Source organism: Hirundo rustica, chromosome 8 (genome assembly GCF_015227805.2).
Source record: "Hirundo rustica isolate bHirRus1 chromosome 8, bHirRus1.pri.v3, whole genome shotgun sequence".
NCBI lineage: Eukaryota > Metazoa > Chordata > Aves > Passeriformes > Hirundinidae > Hirundo > Hirundo rustica.
In genome coordinates this window covers 30,603,381-30,622,431 of record NC_053457.1, presented here as the reverse complement: position 1 = coordinate 30,622,431, position 19,051 = coordinate 30,603,381, and the positions used below count along the sequence as shown (strand labels likewise).

Below are 19,051 nucleotides of genomic sequence, written 5' to 3'. Positions count from 1 at the left end.
CGTGTGTGCCCAGCTCAGGGTCTGTGTGCCCAGCTCAGGGTGTGTGTGCCCAGCTCAGGGTCTGTGTGCCCAGCTCAGGGTGTGTGTGCCCAGCTCAGGGTCTGTGTGCCCAGCTCAGGGTGTGTGTGCTCAGCTCAGCGTGTGTGTGCTCAGCTCAGGGTCTGTGTGCCCAGCTCAGGGTCTGTGTGCTCAGCTCAGGGCCTGTGTGCCCATCTCAGGGCTTGTGTGCTCAGCTCAGGGTCTGTGTGCCCAGCTCAGGGTGTGTGTGCCCAGCTCAGGGTCTGTGTGTCCAGCTCAGGGTCTGTGAGCTCAGCTCAGGATCTGTGTGCCCAGCTCATGGCTGGTGTGCCCCAGCACCTTCTGCCAGGGCTGCTGCCTCACCCACCAGGGCAGCAGCCCAGCTCAGCTACATCATCTCAGCGATGGGGAACTTGGAAATTGTGTGTTGCTAATGTCATGTTGTGCTCTTCCCTCTGGTGCCTAGCTAGAGCTGGGGTTTCTCATCCTTATCAGGGTTTTACAGTGTCACAGCTCTTCAGGCTTCTCTGAACACTCTGCTACTACTGGGCATTTCTGACATCTGGGAATTTGGTGGTTTTCTTATCTGACTTCCAACAGCCACCTCAGCTCTGCTCCTGTGTTGCTGGGGGCCTCGTTTCCAGCCTGAGATGCCAAATGGCTTTGGCAATCCGTGTGCCCCATGGGTACAGAGGCCACCCTCCAGCCAGGCCTGAGCAAGCTGCAGTGGCAGCAGCCAAGCCAGAAATGGTGGTGAAGGGGTTTGAAGACATCAGAGTTTCCTGCTCAGGTCCTTCTGCCTCAGCAGCAGCAATACCAAGAGACTGAACAGCCAGAGGAATGGGTTTAAAGCCACTGCTGCTGGCCACAGTGGCAACTTTCAGCTTCCAAATAGCAACATCCCTTCCTTCCCCACACTTTCCTCTGCCTCTGATGCTGTCTAGGTGGTGACATCTGGGATGACAGATCACAAGTGGCTGATCCATACAGGTAAAAAGACTTAAGGAAACATCTGTAGGCCTTGCCATTCTCTGAGCAGAGATTCACATGGCACTGTACCACATCCATCTGGTTCACTGCAAAAGATCTGTCTCAGAGCACTTCCGTGGAATTTGCTTTCCCTGCTAGAAGGAAAGAGGGATGCTTTGCTTTTGAATAATTGCAATAGGCTTTGAGTTCTCATGGTCCTGAGACTAGGATTTTTGTTGTAAGAGGTGGTGGTGGGTTTTTTGTTTTGTTTTTTTGTTTGTTTGTTTTTTGTTTTTTTTTTAATCCCTACAGTTTTATGCTCTATTTGAAGATTGTCATTTTGGAATTTCCAGTCAGAATCAGGCTTGCTCTGTTCTGGTTGGGCAAAGAGATTGAAAGTTCTTTTAATCATTTATTCTCATGTCAATAGACTTTTCTGACAGTTGGAAAGAAGATTCTGAAAGCAGAAAGACCATTTTTAGTACACATGGCTCTGATACACTTTTGGAAATGACACCTTGGACCTTTCAGGAACATCTGAGGAGCAAGTGGTGGTAGGAAGGGATAAATCTGGACTTGCCTGGAGATGATACAGGAGACCTCTGCAGTCTCTGCTCTCCAGTCAGCTCTGAAGGGATGAAAAGGGGGTTATTTCCCATCTCTGCAGTCTGGATTCTGGACTAAGTGGGGAGACCAAGCTGATCTGTGAATTTGCCCTTGTCAGGCTGTAAGATGTTTGGAGTGTGCGGTCAGAGAAGAGGGTAGCTGAGGACAGAAAAAGGCTGCCTGGGGATTCCTGGGTTCCTCCATGACAAACAAGGGAGTATTCAGTAACTTCAGATGCAAGAAGGAAGTTTCTGGAGCATGAATGCAGTTGGTTGTGGGTGGCTGGCCACTGCTGGCTGAAAGACACAAAAGGGAACAGACCACTGGGAATAGGCTGGGACTGAAAGAATACAGAAAGGAGAGGATTCTCCTGCAAAATCGTGCTGCAGGGGAGCAGCTGTCAGTCTCTTGAGAGTCCCAGGAGAGTCACAATGGAGAAAAATGTAAGAAATAAATGGAATTTGAAAAGCTGTAGATGCAGCCAGCTCTAGAGATAGCAACAGGTGAAACCAGGCATTCTTCCTGGCTTCTGTTGTGGATATTAAGACATAGCATGGACTGGAATATTTTCCAGAAGGGAGAATCCTTTCTTTCACCAAGGAATAATGAATCTTTTACCATTTCCTGCAGCCCCAGAAGCTTTTTGCAATAGTAAAGCCATGCAAGAGACTGAAATATGCATCCCATTTGGGAATCTGACATGGAAAAGAAAATGGAGATAACAACAGTATGTTATAAGTCATCTCTACACTTCTGTTTAATTCAGTTTCAAAGGGTTTATTTAATATGAATAGAGAGCAGAACAAAAGCAACTCCATCAGGCTGATGACAAGCCCTCCTGGGACAGCAGTGCAAGGGACCCCATGGAACACAATTTACAAGTAATTCTACAGTAGAGCCTGCAGATAGTTCTCAGAGTTCCAAATCTGGAGATGGCCTGGGCCGCCCAACCCTGCACGAAGTTAATGCCAAACAGCAGAGCTGTGTGTTCTGCTAAAAGTCTCTAAACCATTTAGGGTTTAGTTTACAGAGTTCATGGGCAGAGCATGAATAGAACAGGACTTTCAAAGAGAGTCCTGAGTAGCAGCAGTGAAGTTCCATCAAGATCTTGATATAAAGAGCTCTGTGATACTTTCATGTCACTCTTTTGATCCCCACTGGGGATTCAAACTCTGCAATGTCTGAGACTTTTTTTCCATGACTTTGTTTTGCTTCCTTTACAAAAAAGAAACAACTGTTGTGAGGATTGCTAAAAAAAGCAAAAAGTCCCCAAAGCACTGTTTTATCTTCATGTGATCAGTCAGTTCATATCCAGATCATACCATGTAATAAATAATTCCAAGTTCTAAGATGTCAGTCCTAAAATTATAGGAGTAAGGAAAACAAAAAATTGCCACTCATGAAAGGAGACAAGGGGAATGCTAAAAGCATTTCTATTGACCCAGCTGATCAAGCAGTTTAAGGAATCACCTAGCTAAAGTTGAGCCTGACACTGAAGTAAACATATTATTTTCAGCAATTTTAGAGAATAGAAAAACAATACTATGGTCAATTACTAAATGAGAGAAGAGCGATGAAAGAGCAGTTCTCCTTGGGCACTGATAAACTGATAAACTTTAAGGTGTCATGATGTTGATTTCCATGGGATGAAAGCAGAAAGGAAGGGATGGCAGCAGGCAGGAGTAGCTGTATGATGACAGAGCTCCTGATGGTAAGTAAGGAACAGGAAAAAATTGCTTTTAAGGAAAACAGAACCCATTACCTTTTAGTTGGTTGGGGGGGGGAGCAATTTGAAAAGGGAATGGAGATCAGAAGCATGGAACAGCTGAGGCTGGAAGCCACATCTGGACATGGTCTAGTCCAGTCTCTCTGCTCAAAGCAGAGTTTCCTCGAGCAGGTCGTTCCAGACTTGTTCGGTTGGGCTTTGGGCATCTCCAAGTGTGGAGACTGCACTGCCTCTCTGGGCAACCTGTTCCACTGTTTGGCTACCCTCACCATGCAAAAATGTCTCCTGGTGTTCAGAGGGAACTGAACTGCTCCTGTGCCTCAGCTGGTTTCCCTTGCTTCCTGTCCTGTTACAGGACACCAAACCAAGAGTTTGGCTCTGTCTTCTTTACACCCTCCCATCAGAGATCCCTTGTGTAGGGTAAAATGGGAGCTGCGGGGAGAAAAGGCATCAGGGAAGACAAGTCTGTGGGAAATGCAGACAAGCAGAGTGACAGAGGAGCACAGAAACGTGGGCCCATCCAACACTGCTGACTTGAATGCACTTCAAGTCACATCTTTGAATGCATGACTGCACTTGTCAGGGAAAACACGCATGTACATCAATGAAGTGTGAGGCACAACAACAACAAACACGGAGCATTTCCTAGAAAGGCTGGATTTCTTTCACAGAAAAAACACACCAGGAGCAGCTATGTTATATGGGAACTATGGGTTGGGGAGCTTCCCAGAAAGCCAGCTGCCCCTGTTCCTAATTATTGGTTATTCATCTCTGTTTCAGTCCAAAATGAGGTCTGATTTACGGGAAATTACTTACAAAATGAAACATGGAAATATGGGATGGATGGTGATTAATGGGAGCTATGATATGTGCCTGCAAAAATGCAAAAGGGCACAAACATCCAGGAGGAGAAGGTTGATGTGGGGTGACACTAGAGGGTTTTCCTATGAGTAAATGAATAAAAACAATGTATTTCCTGGTGGTGATGCTATTAGCTGATGAAATAAGCTCTGAAGAGAAGTTTGGGCAACATGGTGGGAAACATTTCCTCACTCCTGCCCTGAAAAGTCCACTGTGGGAAAGCCTTTTGTGCTGGATCTTCGAGAAGGCTCAAGTTTCATTTATGTATTGCAACTTTTTGTTTCATTTTGAGGGGTACTTTATTACTCCTTTGTTTCCTCGTTAAGATGCTGATGCACAGCAACAAAATTCTGACTTTCAATATAAAAAGCAAAAAATACGAGAAAATATGTTTGAATAATGGATTTTTTAAAAAACATCACTTGATAAAATAAATTACTTTTGGATGGGAAACCACAAATGCCATCACACTCAGGATGATGTGTATCAGGACTCAGACTCTTCCTTCCTCAAGATATTAATGCTCAGAAAGGGAAAGGCTATCTTTGGATCCATTAATAGTTTGCACAAACCACCTCAATAAACATGCCACATGATTGGACAGGGAAGCAGTAATGATCAAGTTTTCAGGAATGATTTTTATATAGTCCAAGCTTCCCTGAGGCAAGAGAAAGAAGTAGACAATCTCCTGAGGTCCCGACTCCCTGAAACCAGAGTCTCCATGGCTGGAAGATGAAAATGACCACTACAGTGTGATGACTGTCTGCTGCCCTGGGAGTGTGGTAGGTCATCTACAGCACTATCCCATCAGTGTTACAGTTCATTCTCCTCAGCTTTAAGTTCTCACGGTTATTTTCAAAACATGTTCATTCAGTTACGCAAGGGACATAAAAAGTAACAAGAAGGGCTTCTACACTACAGGTATGTCAGCCAGAAAACGGGGTCTGGACTATGTGATCTTCAAAGGTCTCTTTCAACCCAAACCATTCTGATTCTTTGCCTCAAGCAGCAAGGTAAAATTTTTGCCTCACATCTCCATTTCAGATGAACAGCAGGACATGCACAAATTCTCTGCCACTCCAGCAGATCCTGCTGGATCTGCTGGATCCAGCTGCTCCTCACCTGGTGAGAGCTGAGATGCTAGCTGAGGAGAGAGGGCAGCCTGCTGGGGCACATGGGACGGCCTGTGAGATCCCTTGGCTGCCCCAGATCCTCCCGTGTCAGTTTCACTGGGGGCTCTGCATCACCAATTTAGGGCAGCAAATGGCCCAGAGCATCTATCAAGAGTGACGTCAGTTAATTACCACCCCGAGGATTCAGGAACGACTTGGTGCACTGTGAGTTAATGACTTCCAGGCATGATACTTGGCAGTGCTACCATTACTATTTTGCAAGGAGACTTCAGTGTCTCTTCATGCAGCCAGCCAGAGTGCTGTGGATCTGCTCTTTGCTTGCCTGTTGCACAAGACATTGGTGAAACCCTCCCTACCTATTTGTTGACCTCTCCTCCCCTTCGTTGTCCCTCTACAAGCAAACACAGATAGGTCATTGTCTCCAAAGGAGACTTCACTCGTTAGCAAACAACACCCAGAAAAAGGCCACATCCTTTTCCAAATTACAATTCAGCCGTCTAAAGATGGATGTCAACAAGACATTGATGAATTCAGATGCAGCTTTGAGATTTCTCAGAGGGATTGAGGATTTCCATTGTCAGACATGGCTATTGTGCTACGAAAATGACTCCCAGCTGAAGGAGTGAGAAAACATTTTGAAGAACAGCTCAACAGTATTAAGAAAAGCTGGATACCCTGGCACCCGGGGGGAAATGCTGCTAACAAAGTTAGTGAGATGGGCTGGGACAACATTTGAGTGTCACAATAATTTCATTGCATAATCTTTGTCCTGCTTACCCCCAGCTCTCACCAAAGACAATGGAAGCGTGGGGTTTGCAGTTCCTTGCAGGAGACAATCAGGTTCTTGCATCATCAAGCCCTTTTTATTTTTTTCTACAATGTTATAAAAGACAGAAATGCACTCTTGACTGCAAACTAACATTCAAAGTCTCATGAGAACAGATATCGCTCCCTTGGCTATAAAACTTTGGAGAGGGCTCAGGATGACTGTGATGAATCTCATGGAGAAACAAGCCCAAATAAACACATTTTGAATGAATGGAGAATGCAGTCATCCCATCCACAGATGAGCATGGTTAGTCCTTGTTTCTGCAGCCCCTCTATGGCACCCTGTTACTGCTCAGACCGTGCCAGAAACAGCTCGTTAATGAAGCTGCCCCACTGGGCCTTCCAGCCCCTTACCATTTTACAGATGGACTTGGCCTCCTCAGAGAACTTATGCGAGTACACCTCCTCTGTCTCCAGCACTCTTCTGTCCACTTCTTCCCTCTTCACCTTCTCTTTCCTTCCACGGAATGGCGATTGCCCAGCAATCATTTCATAAATGAGACAGCCTAACCCCCAGTAGTCAGGGCTGAGTGTGTACCTCTGGTTGTTCAACACCTCTGGAGCTGTGGAGGAGAGTGAGATGCCTTGTGGAAATGCTTGGTATTTACACAGGCAAAGCACTAAAATGGCTAGAAGTATCATTTTGGTGACTGAGTACGCATGCACAGAGAATGGTGGGTAAAATACAGAAATACCTCCTGATTTCAGTTGAGGGCATTACAGGAAATGCAGCATGCTACATGCCATGGTGTTCTCTCTACATGCTACATGCCTTGTGCATGCTGTCTTCTGACTTCTCTATTAACTCAGTCCAATTGAAAAAAAAAGAATCACAAAATAAATTGGATCTAAATATTAAGCTGAGACCTAATTTTCAGAGTTCCTCCAGATTTCTCCATTTAGGGAAGAAATGAAATGCAAACACACATCCTGTAAACAGCCGTGACATTTCTTCAAAAGCAAATTCTGTCTCTTTGGTCAATTCGCAGCTTTTCTTTTTCCCCTTTGAAGAAACCCCCAATCCATTAATTTTGTGTTGCAACCACAGACAGTGCTTTTGGGCAGAGAGTCACTGTCTTTCAGGCACCCTCACCTCCATGCAGGGGTACAAACACACATCTGCACGTGCTCCCAAGCACAGAGCCTTAGTGTGCACGCAAACTTACACTGAGATAACAAAATTTAGACATGACATCTGATTTGCTTGCTTTCATTAAAGTCTCCATATGGTGTAAAAGTGGCTCACATCAGCTAGTTTCTATTCAGTCAAATAAGCATAAGCAATTTTTTACTCCAAGAAACAGGCCCACCCAGAGAATGCATGAAAATAATGACATTGAGTTTAGAAAACAGATCTTGTTAAATAAGGGAGTGGAGGGTTTTTGTTTTATTTTTTTCTTACCAATGTACAAATCTGTACTCATCTTTTGTGCAGCCTCCCCTGCACATAGAGAAAAAACTCAAGATGACCCTGGTCAAGATGACCGTAGGTGTGGACTTACCCATTTTATCATAGCCACACAAATACATTGCAACTCCCCTACAAAGCAGCAACTAGAAAGAAACCTTTATTTTGGCACATAACCCTCATAAGATAAAGCTACACTAAAATCACTAGAATCCCAGTTGCTGTCTCCCCTCTCAATTTTCTTTGCTGATTTAAGGTTCTAGACCAGCCTCACTGAGAGCTGTAGAGGTCCATCGTTTCACCCACCTCTGATTTTCACTATCAGCGTTTCTGTGGGAGTTGCTGCATGGAACTGGACCTAGCTGAATGTGAATATTTTTTTATTCTTTTTCTTAAGCTTACTTGGCAGAAATATCTCTACAACTCAAGTAATCTCAGCAAATTTTTAAAAAGATGAGCTGTGGAAGACTTACCCATATACCCTACTGTTCCTACTCTTCCACGGATTGATTCGCCCTCGGGGATTTTAACAGCTAGACCCAAATCAGATATTCTAATATGGCCTGGAAGGAAAAAAAAGAAACAAAACAACACAAAGCAGATGTAAGAACCTGATCCAAATTAGTCCAAAACCCACTACTGTGGTCATTGCTAAAATACTCCTGCTAGGACATTTTAAGAAAAGAGTGGTCTGAACCACTGAATTGGAACAGTTTCACTGATATGGAAAAGAGGTATTATTAAGGACACTGCTACACAGTGAAATAAATGTTAACAGTAAGGCTGTGGACTGCAGTTGATTGTATTAGGTATTTTAAAACCAATGAAAATAGGCAGAGAGAAGCATGCTGTGGTGAAGTATCTTGAACTGATCATGGAGGATGGATGGGCTGACACAATTCTGTAACTCTGCGATGGCTGAAGAGCCTACATCTGGTCTGCAAGTCAGCACGAGATTTGATTATCGCTGCCTTCAGCGACAAACGGGTACCTGGGTTTGCATAAAGCCAGACTTAGCTCAGCAGAGGATGAAAGTACTTTCAAAAATGGAGAGGGAAGCACAGAGTTAGAAATTAGAACTCCCTTTGTGTTGCATCAGCCTTGCAACAAGGATGGAAAAACAACAACGAAAGGCAGAGAGCCCCAGCAGCGCCGAGCTCTTGAGAACAGCCCCTGCTGAGGGCACGGCTGCTTCCTTCCATCTGTGCACCGAGCTCCAGCAGCTCACCCACCCCAGGACAGGAATATTAGTGTATGCTGAGCCTCTTAATCACTTCAGAGCATTATTTGTCTTTGTACAATATATATCCTAAAACTAACTTAATCTACTTTACTGTGCATGCATCTCTGTAAACCTCCGAGACTTACCATAATCATCCAGCAGGATATTTTCTGGCTTCAGATCTCTGGAAATGAAAAGATAGCAGTTGTGGTTATGAAGCTGGTTTTGATAACGTAACCATACAACTGAGTGAGTGCATTTATTACTCGTAATAAACCAGCTGAGTGTCAACTCAGACAGCAAGGAACTCCTGAAACCAATACAACCTTTTACAACTCACTTCGCAGACAGACTGAAACCATATGTCTTTTTCTAAACTGGAGTTACGATTTTTCACTAAGCCAAGCTTTTAGTTCCTAATCTACCTTATAATGGACTCATCCATCTAGTCCTGTGAACCTTGTAATGAACCCCTACAGTCCTGTGTGTTGTTAAATCTCTGTAACATTTTCTGTTGTGAAATCTTACATTAATATATATATATATTAGGTTTTATAATATTTTATTTACATGTGAAAATGGAAATAGCAATTTGTTGGGCTCAAATTTTCTATGTCCGGCATCTGACTCAGACCAAATATGTGAATGTGTGTCCACGCACTTGCACGTATGTGCAATAATTTTGTTGAGTTTGGAAAATGCGGGGCAGAGGGGGATTAAGAATCTTCTTACAAACATTTGTGAAACTCTAATGCCTGTGTGGTTTGGAGCAATGCCATGAAAATGGCAAGGTGATCAATCTGATGTCAAAGATGTGCCTTTTACTGTTCCTGAAAAAAATAAAATAAAACTTGAAAAATCCCCAAATCTGGACAAGGTGTAAACTTCTGAAGTAAATAATCTCAGTTTTCATATATTTAGCAGAACCTTGGCAGATCATTCTTCTGAAAGGTTTGTCTGCACAAAAGCTGCTCCACCAGCTGCTGCTTTGAGATACTTCCCAGCCCAGCCACGCTGTCCCCTCCTTGACCAAGGCTGTTTTCCAAACCTTTCCAAGCTCAGCACAACTCTGCTTGGGCTGCAGTTGAGGTGGGAGCCAGGCGGGCTCCTTCCTGTCCTGTTCGTGCAGAGTGGGAATGAAGGCAGCCTGGGAGATGAGACCAGAGGTGTCAGAGGGGAGAGAGGGACATGCTGGGCAGGGAGTGTCCCAGAAGAGCCCCAGGACTGGGCTGTGCTGGCTCAGGAACCTGAATGCGGCACCAGCAGCTGGGTGAGGCAGGGAAAACAGCATTGCTTCAATTCACCACATCATGTCCTGGCTTTTATCTAAAGACAGTGCTTAGCCTGGTGCAAATCCAAGCCCTGCTTGGCCTCTTCTTTTTGTAAGGACTCCTTGCATCTGTGAACCAGCTTGGTTCTGTTAAGTTCCCAGCAAGAGGCATTTCTGTGCAAAGAGCAAAGAGCGGGTGTGTACTAGAGAAACCCTTGCACCAGGGAACAGGGCAGAGCACAGAGCCTGTGCAGGAGCCCACCCCAGCCCTCAAGCTGTGCCCCTCCAGTATCATGAGTTTTCCTCTGTATGGAGAGGGCTGTTTTATAGCTTTGACAATGCCAAGATTGGAATTTTGAAACTTGTCTTGTTTTTATTTATGGTTGCAAGCAAGAACACAGAGCACTGTGAGTGATCTCCTCTTCTTGCTTGCTTCAGACCCTCCTGACCTCCAAGATAAACCTCACCCAGTGCCCAGTGGTACCAAGCCTACTTTTCAAATAAACAATGTGTGAAACATAAAAAATATGTGAAGGGCAGTTGAATACTGAGGAGAAGCTGTGATTTTGTTTAACACACCACTCTGGGCTTTCCCTGCCTATCAGCAGAAGGTTTCCAATGCCGGAGCAGCATGGGCAAGAGCATCATCTATTTATTTTTAAAAATGTGTTCTAAATTCTGCAAGAATAATTTCCTTGAAGAATTCAGCCTTTATCAGTTACTTCATCTTCTGCTCAGCAGTTATTAGTCCCACTTAAAACTGTAACTGGGGAATCAATGACAAGAATATTACGCGCAGTTTGGGAAATGTTGTCTCTGAATGAGAAAATGAGAGAATACACAAGGACTCTGAGAACACCAGTTCAGTTTTTACTGTCCTCTGAGGTTCAGAGCAATTAGAGGAACCTTTCCTCCCCTTCCAGACATCAGCTGTCATTTCTGTTTTCAGACTTTTGGCTCCTCAGGATCAAGGCTGGCTTCCTTTGCATGGCCGGCACTTCGGCACTTCCAAGGGTTCATGACTGAAATGTCCAGGAGGGATAAAACTCCCTGCTGGACACACTGACACGTAAAGCTACTTCCCAAAGGCTCCGCTTCCCATTTGTAAAGTAGCCTTGTCCAAACATACTGAAACATAAACTGCTGGCACTGTGCCCATGCTCAAAAGGCAATTGTTTGGCTGTGCAGGACAGCCTAAACAACTCAATTAATCACTGTGGACAAGGCTTTACCATGTATTTCTGCAATGCCTGGGACAATGTGAACTTGACGCTGACTGGAGCTTCCAGGCATGGCTATAGTATAAATTAAAAAAATTACATACATAAAAAATACTTTTATAAAACAAAAAATGTTATATACGTGCATAAATAAACATAAAAAATAAAAATAAACATATAAATACATAATATAAATAATGTAGTATAAATAAATTATATATATATATATATATTATATATATATATATATATATATATATATATATATAAATAATTTGAGGAGAATCAGCAGCTTTTTACACTTGCTTTCCACGAGCAACCAACCCGTTGACCTTTACTAACATGATGCAGTTGAGAAATGTAACACAAGTGCCATGTTTGACGAGGGAATTCTGAATGAGATAACTCTGACTCTGAGCCTGGTTGTTCTCCCGGGTCACGTCTGCAGCGTGCGTCAGCAGCAGCCCAAGAGATGGGGATGCATCTTCCACTGCTGTGATTTGCTCAGGAGCATTTTGTTTATAGAAAATGAAATTAAGTCTGAAGAATAAGTGTTTTGTGATGAATTACTCGCCTTGAGAAGGCAGCAGCATTTAGCTGCTATATTTTATTGACCTATATAGCGCTTCTCACGGGTCTCACAACACGCTGCGCTCTTACAAATGAGGGGTCTCTGCAGATGCTCCTGAAACACTGCTAGAAAATGTCACCAACCAGGATGTAGTATCATTCATCACCAAAATGAATGTGCCATCTGAGGTGTAAAGTAGCAGCTTTTTTAAGAGTAGCATGAAAACTCCTGCTTAAGGAAGTAGGTGCCATTTCTCTCAGAGCCATGCACTGTTTTAGGTGGCCAGATCTGATTTGTTCTATTAGAAAATGGCATTAGTATGGCATTTTACCAGCCTTTTTTTTTTTTCCAATAAAATTTGATTGTGAAACACTATACTACCTCCTAAAATGTTTGAAAATGTGGTAGGAGGTTTTCTAAGGGAAAAGGAAGCCAGACACTTTCACTTAAAATTTGATTTTTCAATTGACATTAAACACTTAGTACCATTTTGCTCCTTGGGGAAAATAAAAAAACCTCCTTCTTGGGTGAGCACCAACTAAATCAGCATGATATCTGTCTGCCCTCTGTGTGCCAGCTAGCAAGATGCAAGACAACCAAGTGTCAGTTTGTTAGAGATCTCCAAGGAACAACAATATTGCAATTTCTATGCATACAAGCACATGCATCATATGTATTACACACAGGCATATCAAATGATTTAAAGCGTGGCTTGGCTTTTAAAAATAGCATCTTATTGTCTATTAATCATTGTCCTTGGAAGTCCTTTCATCAATTTGCAGGCCCTCTTCTGCTGTGAATGCCAGCAACGATGATTTCACAAGCGGGGATGATGAAGACAAACATTAACCGTTGTTTACAACTACAGTGGCTGTTGATTAAAAAAAATAAATCCTCGTGGAGTCACAGGAACTCTGTCTGCAATCTGCTTGCTTATCCAGCCTGCCCTGGAAAAGTGCTTGTGTAGAGCTGCAAGCCAAACTGGAAGCTGAGAACTTGGGATCTGCCCTCCTGGAAGCGGCAGCGGCGGCGCCGGGCAGCGCTGTGCCCGCTGGCTGCACCCATGGATGGTGGGATGCTGCCAGCAGGATGCCTCTGTTGTGTGGCTGGGAATGGGCCCCCTTCCATGGCTGGCACGCCAGGATCACCATGATCCCATCTAGCTAATCACCCTCACACCAGTGGAAATCCATGCCCTCTGTCTCAGACACCCCCTTGGGATTGCGCGCTCTCTGCAACAGAAGTTTTGCCACATCTGACGTGCTGCAGCCCCTCGTGCAATATAACCTAACTAATTAAAATAGAGGCTTGGATGGAATGATCTCCATTTCATCCCAACTAGGAACTCAATTCCTTAACGAAATGCCTTTAAAGGAATTTCCATCATTTTCTTATGTCACCCAGTGTGTGCTTAGGTAGGGTTTGGGGAGCTTTGTGCTAGTTCTGGATAATTTAGACAGGATGTATATAGGGAAGAAACTGCTTCCTTCCATAGTTACTGTATTTATACAGGGCTCTGAGAAATTTCAACCAAAGCACTCAGGCATCTCAGCTGTACAGCACCACAATAAGAAGGGAAGAAGCAGACAATTCTTTCCTACCCAGAAAAGACATCCTAAGACTCCAGGCAGTGCTTACCTGTACACGGTATTTTCTCTGTGTAGGTCTTCCAAGCCACAAAGAATCTCTGCTGCATAAAACAAAGCTCTTTCCTCCTCGAAGCCTGGGTTTCCCATGTTGTAGATATGAAACTTCAGGTCACCCCCATTCATTATGGTCAGAACTAAACACAGCGCGTCCTTTGTTTCGTAGGCATAGGCTAAATTGACCTAGAAAAACATTTGCAGCACAGTTGTGACAGTTCAGACGGCTGCTAAGAAGGAAGTGCTAACTTTTCATTAAAGATTTTCTACAGGAAATGAAAACAAAAAAAAATACATCGAATTTGGTATGGGCTCTCTTACAATGGCAAACATGCATTTTAAAAGTACAGAAAAATCGGATGTTAGGATTCTACAGATTAGTTTGTGGAATCCAGCCTATTTATCACCAGAAACCCTCAAGGCTCAGATGGCTTCAGAGGCTGGACAAATGTACTAATTCCAGGCCTATTTTCCCATGTATGAGAAATCTCAGTGATCAAGGGAATCTACACCTCCTGCTGCACCGTTTTGCATCTCAGTGAGTTCCCTGAAAGGCCCAGATATCCCAGTCCTGGGCTGATCAAATGGAGCATCACGGGGATGCGAAGGTCAGCATCCTCCCTGAGAGGCTCTGGTGGGTGCCCAAGGAAAAATCAGACCAGCCAAAATCTACCCAGCACTTTTAAATATGTGCTATCCTCTGCCAGAAGCAAGTAAACATGTAAGCAAACACCTTGCATCTGTTGTATGCACAGTGTTTCCTGAAATAAGTATAAAGAACATGACAGATGCTGAGATAACCCTTTTTTTTTTGTTTGTTTTTAATGTAAGGCAAGTTTTAAAGGATGTACAAGAGCTGGTGTGACTCAGGAGAGCCCTGCATCAGGCTGACTTGCTCTACCTCACTGCTTAGATGCTTCTGCAAGCCAGTCTTATCTGATCTGTTTGGGCTGAACCTCCTTCAGTCTCCTCCAAGCACCTCTCTCCCAGACCCTGGGAATTCAGGCAGTCACGCTGGATAAGAATAGCTCATCCTGGTGCAGCTGTGATGCAAAACACATCATGTTCCCATGGCAGGCACGGGCCCCTTGACTGCTGCACTTCTCACGGACCAGAGACTGAAATGAGACTCGGCAAAGGTACGTGGAGCAGGGCTAAGGTGCAAAGCAAAGGGATTCAGCTTCTGGCACCTTCCCAGGAGCAGGAGATGGAGGAGGCACTGGATTCAACCAGAGCAGTGCTCAGCAGGTGAGCGAGGAACCACGGACTTCAATACTCACTACAAACTGACTATTGACTTTTTCTAAAATCTGCTTCTCATTGAGTGCCATGGATTCGCCTTTCCTCTTCTTTATCCTCTTCTTCTCTAATCTCTTGCAGGCGTACATCTTCCCCGTGGCTCGCACTTGGCAGGCGCAGACCTGCGAATGGAGCAGAACAATTGCCGGGTAATTCGAAGCAAACGCCGTGGCTGGGCTGCGCTTTACTCCTCACCATCTCCTCTGATTTAGTCCTTTTAAGGCGAGAGACGGCGGCTAAACGAGCCAGGCCTAGGCGGGGGCAGCTGGGGGATTGACTACTGTTTCCAAACCTGCTGGGGAATATTGGTTTAATTATTTCACTTTCCTCCGCCTGCTTCCTCTCCCACCTCCTTTTGTCTGTGCGGATTTGTAATCTCTCGGTCTGCGCCTCCCCTGCCCCTGCTGCCACCTCCAGACACCAGGAAAATACAAATAATTCCAATTCCACTGAGCATGCACTGCCCGAACACAAAAGAACTCTCGAAACTGTCCTTTTGAGATTACTGTGTCATGAGGGGTTAAGTAGAACTGTCAGCAATTAATGAAAATCAGCCCCTGTCACATCAGGCTCCTGTACCTGCAGTGTCTAAAAAGTAAAAAGCACTCTTAAGAGAGAGTTTCAGAAGTACTCACCTCCCCAAAGCCGCCTTTCCCCAGTACCCTGTACTGCCGAAATGTGTTTTTTGTTACTGGTTGCCTGGAAGAAAGGGAAATAAATAAATAACCCCCCCACCACACTATGTTTAATGCACTCTCTGTGATTTATTTATTTCAGAGCATACTTTCGAAAAGCAAAATAGATAAATATTATATAATGCCATTATTTCAAGGTAATTGTATTATATAATATAATATATAATTATGTAATTACATTACTTCAATACTATGTATGGCTTGAACTTTTCAATTCCAACATATTAAGCTGTAATAAAATACAACACATTAGTGAGTCATCAGTATAATTTCTGCTAGCATCTTAGGACCGAGGAGGGTTCTGAATCTCCATTAAACAGCTTTGGCCTTTGTTAAGCAAAGAGGAAGCCTGAGATCTTCCAGTAAGATATTAATTCCCATGACACATAGGATGGGCTAACACATTGCTTTACTTGGCCAGCAAGATGAGAAAAAAGATCCAAAATTCAAACCACCAGAAAATACTTCTGTTGTGCTAAACGACAAAACATGAAACTTGTATGAATCAAAGGCAGAAACAATCCTGGGAGCAGGAGAAGTGGATTTGTGTGACATTTGCAGGCTGGGAGAGCAGGAAGACGAGATCCAAGCCAGTCCATTCCTTTTGGGCTGCCTGATGGGGAGCATCACAGGCAAGAAGGGAACAAAAGCTAAATTAAAGTTAAACAAGTCTGTCCCTGAGGGCAGAGTGCTCCCTCTCACTTGACACAATCCCTAAACAATCTCCCAGGCTTCCCACAAAATCTGCTCCACCAGAACAGCTCCAGCTCTACATCCAACTTTTACTTTGCTACTGTAAAAGTTTTATAATGTGACAGAAGAATAATTCTAGGTTCAGCGAGGTCCCATCTTGCATCCACCGAGGTTTTTCAAGGATCCCAGCAGTGGATATGAATATTCCTGCTATCCTTGCTCCCCTCTGGCAGGCAGGCAGCCGGCAGAGAGAGCGCAGTAACGTGGCTGCTCCCACCACAGGGATGATGAGGTTGATGACAATGAGGAATAAATGCTGAAGTGAATCCTTTCATTAATGCCCATTATTGTTTTCCATAGCAGGGGAAGAATGGTATGCAGACAGTCAAAACTAGGAGAGGAAAATATGTTATTTTCAGTATTCCATGAGGCTGCTGCAAATGCGTTTGGGGTTAAAAGCAACAATTAGTAGTGATAACTACATGTTCAGCAATGTCCCTGGAATAAATGGACTCTGTGACTGCTCCTTTGGAGCCAGCAAGCTGTCAGAAGGAGCTGTTGATCGCTCCATGCTCCTAACATCTCTTTGCTAATCCTGAAAACAATTCTCCCGGCTTCTCAAGCCAGACATATCCAATAGCTTGTCACACTTGTTGGGGGAATGGAAAAAAAAAAATCCTCAAAGCATTGCAGAAAGTTCCTTATCCCTAATGTGCAAAATAGATAGGAAATAGCCTGGCTAGAGATGAATCACCCGATGTTTTTTTAATTGAAATGGAAGAGTAAATGCTGGGCTCAGTAAAGATGGCATGTGGAGCATGTCTTGGCACGGAACGGCTCTTCCCTCTGCCCATCCCTCCTGAGCAGCAGCTTTGTAGCTTTCCAGGGAGAGGAACTGGCACAGCTCCTTTGATCTGGAGGCATCCTGCTGACACACACCGCTCGTGGATCCGGCCCTAACTCATCCGCCGTAATTAATTCCATTTGTGGAAAATGGGGCTTCTCCCAGCTCAAGGTCACTGTCACCCAGCAGTGACCGTCTGCTACAGCACGCCCCGACAAGGGAAAGGCACAAGCCCCTTTCCTTGCAAATTAATACCCACTAGGGCTGCCTGGTTATTAAATGTGCTCAGGAATGTCCAGCCAATAAACACAGTGAGAGGACCTACACGCCACGTTTTTTCTCACTTTAGAGTGATTTAATAACAGTGACAACTGGTCCAGACAAAAAGTCACCACATTCAGAGGGTAGCTAAACAGAAAGACAGCTGGAGTTGCTGAATGTACATTAATCATACCTAATATGTTTAATGTACCTAAGACCATTAAATGGTCGAACACTTGAGCTGTAGAAGCAAACATTATCTCACCTGTTAGATTTTGACCATATTCTACAGACTTTGCATGGAAAGTAAAAATAAACCTATTTATTTATTTTTATATATATATATTTAAAAAAAAAAAAAAAAAAAAAGGAAAATCTTGTGACACTTACCTTTCCAACCACTTCCACTGGAGAAACCTGTCGAAGTACATGCTGTTTAGGTACTCTTGGAATGGCTCCCCACTGAGGTGGTCAAGGACAGATCTATCTCAGATGAAAAGGATATATAAGCATTTTATAATCCTGAACTTTGAGCAAAAGAGAAACAAAACAAGAGGAGAAAAATCCAGACTTCTTTTATGGTAGGATTATGTTATTTCTACTTTATTTTGTACTTTATTTTGTGCTTTATTTTGCTCACTGCTTCAATATAGAAACAAAGTGATGTGCTTGATGTATTTCATAACAGGAGGCCTCATACAAGCTGAATACTTGGTGATGCTTGCTGAAAATTATCAGGGCAATTCCCACTGGCTTTAATGGACTTTTACAGAGGTTGTTAGCCACCAGACAGTGAATGCCTTTGCTTCTGTTAGTAAACTGAAACAACACACTCAGGAACTCAGCTCCTAAACTTTGAGGGATGTTTATATCTGGATAGAAAATTTCTGGCTGAAGCCCATTTCTATCAAAGAGAGACCATCAGAGGTATCATTTTGAGCAAAAAGATCAGTTTCAGTTCCTGCTATATAGAAGAGTTAGTACATGTGACTAAAGTCAAAGGGGATTTCCTAACAGCTTTGTGCTTTGTAGAGTAAAACAGAGGAAGGAAAAGTCTGAACAGGGATGTGGATTTGCTTCTGGATCAGGTAAAGGATTCTGGGGCTCACACAGTGGGTGCAGTCTTTTGCGAAATGGAAAGAATAAAGGAATAAAAAGGTCAGTCTGCAAATGTGAGAAAAAAGTCTGTTGCTTGTGACAGGCAGCAAACAGACAGAGAGCACCAAGCATCCTATGAGAAAGGCAAAAGGTTTGGAACCAAGAAAACATGAGCTGTGCTGGGAGTTACCTAAATTGAAGGTGATCGATCATGTTATTTAACAACTGCTGGTGTTGGTTCTTGCTTTGCTTTCTGGGGCTCCTGGATCCACCTCTGCTGGCAGTATTGGCAGGACAGAAGTTGGGTTTGGGTGAAAAGTGCCCGAAGAAATGAGCATTTCTGTCTGGGTGTATACAGACACATTTTTGTCCATGTCTAAGGGCTACAGACACATTTCCAGATCTTGCTGGAAGGAGGAAATCCTCTCTGAATGACTGCTCTAGTCTGGGGATGGATGGTCTGTCTTACCCTGGGGCAGTTCTCTGAGCAAACAAGTCACCATGAGTAATGTGTCTCCTCAGTTTAGTTCCTCCCTGTTCATGAGCTAGTACTGATGGATTAAAGATTACAAAATAAAATTTAAAGTAAATCTTAATTTTCTTTAACAAATGTCCAAATTCAACATTAGAATTCTAGGTGAAGTTGCAGGAGGGTAGGAGCAGACAGTCAAAATATTAAATGTAAA

The 19,051-nt window shown here is 43.7% G+C and overlaps 1 protein-coding gene across 2 annotated transcripts in view; it reads right to left on the bottom strand.

The window, feature by feature from the left end:
- Nucleotides 1-19,051, bottom strand: part of GRK5 (G protein-coupled receptor kinase 5) — a 154,998-nt gene that overhangs the window by 13,410 nt on the left and 122,537 nt on the right. The window contains exons 6-12 of one of the 2 annotated variants that reach the window (XM_040070767.2): nt 17,658-17,750; nt 15,410-15,473; nt 14,756-14,896; nt 13,471-13,661; nt 8,918-8,955; nt 8,023-8,112; nt 6,496-6,704 (exon numbers count right to left, since the gene is read on the bottom strand). In XM_040070767.2, the coding sequence (XP_039926701.1) occupies nt 6,496-6,704; nt 8,023-8,112; nt 8,918-8,955; nt 13,471-13,661; nt 14,756-14,896; nt 15,410-15,473; nt 17,658-17,750 (826 nt within the window). Of the gene's footprint in view, nt 1-6,495; nt 6,705-8,022; nt 8,113-8,917; nt 8,956-13,470; nt 13,662-14,755; nt 14,897-15,409; nt 15,474-17,657; nt 17,755-19,051 lie in introns of both variants that reach the window. The other variant, XM_058421486.1, reaches the window with a different exon arrangement.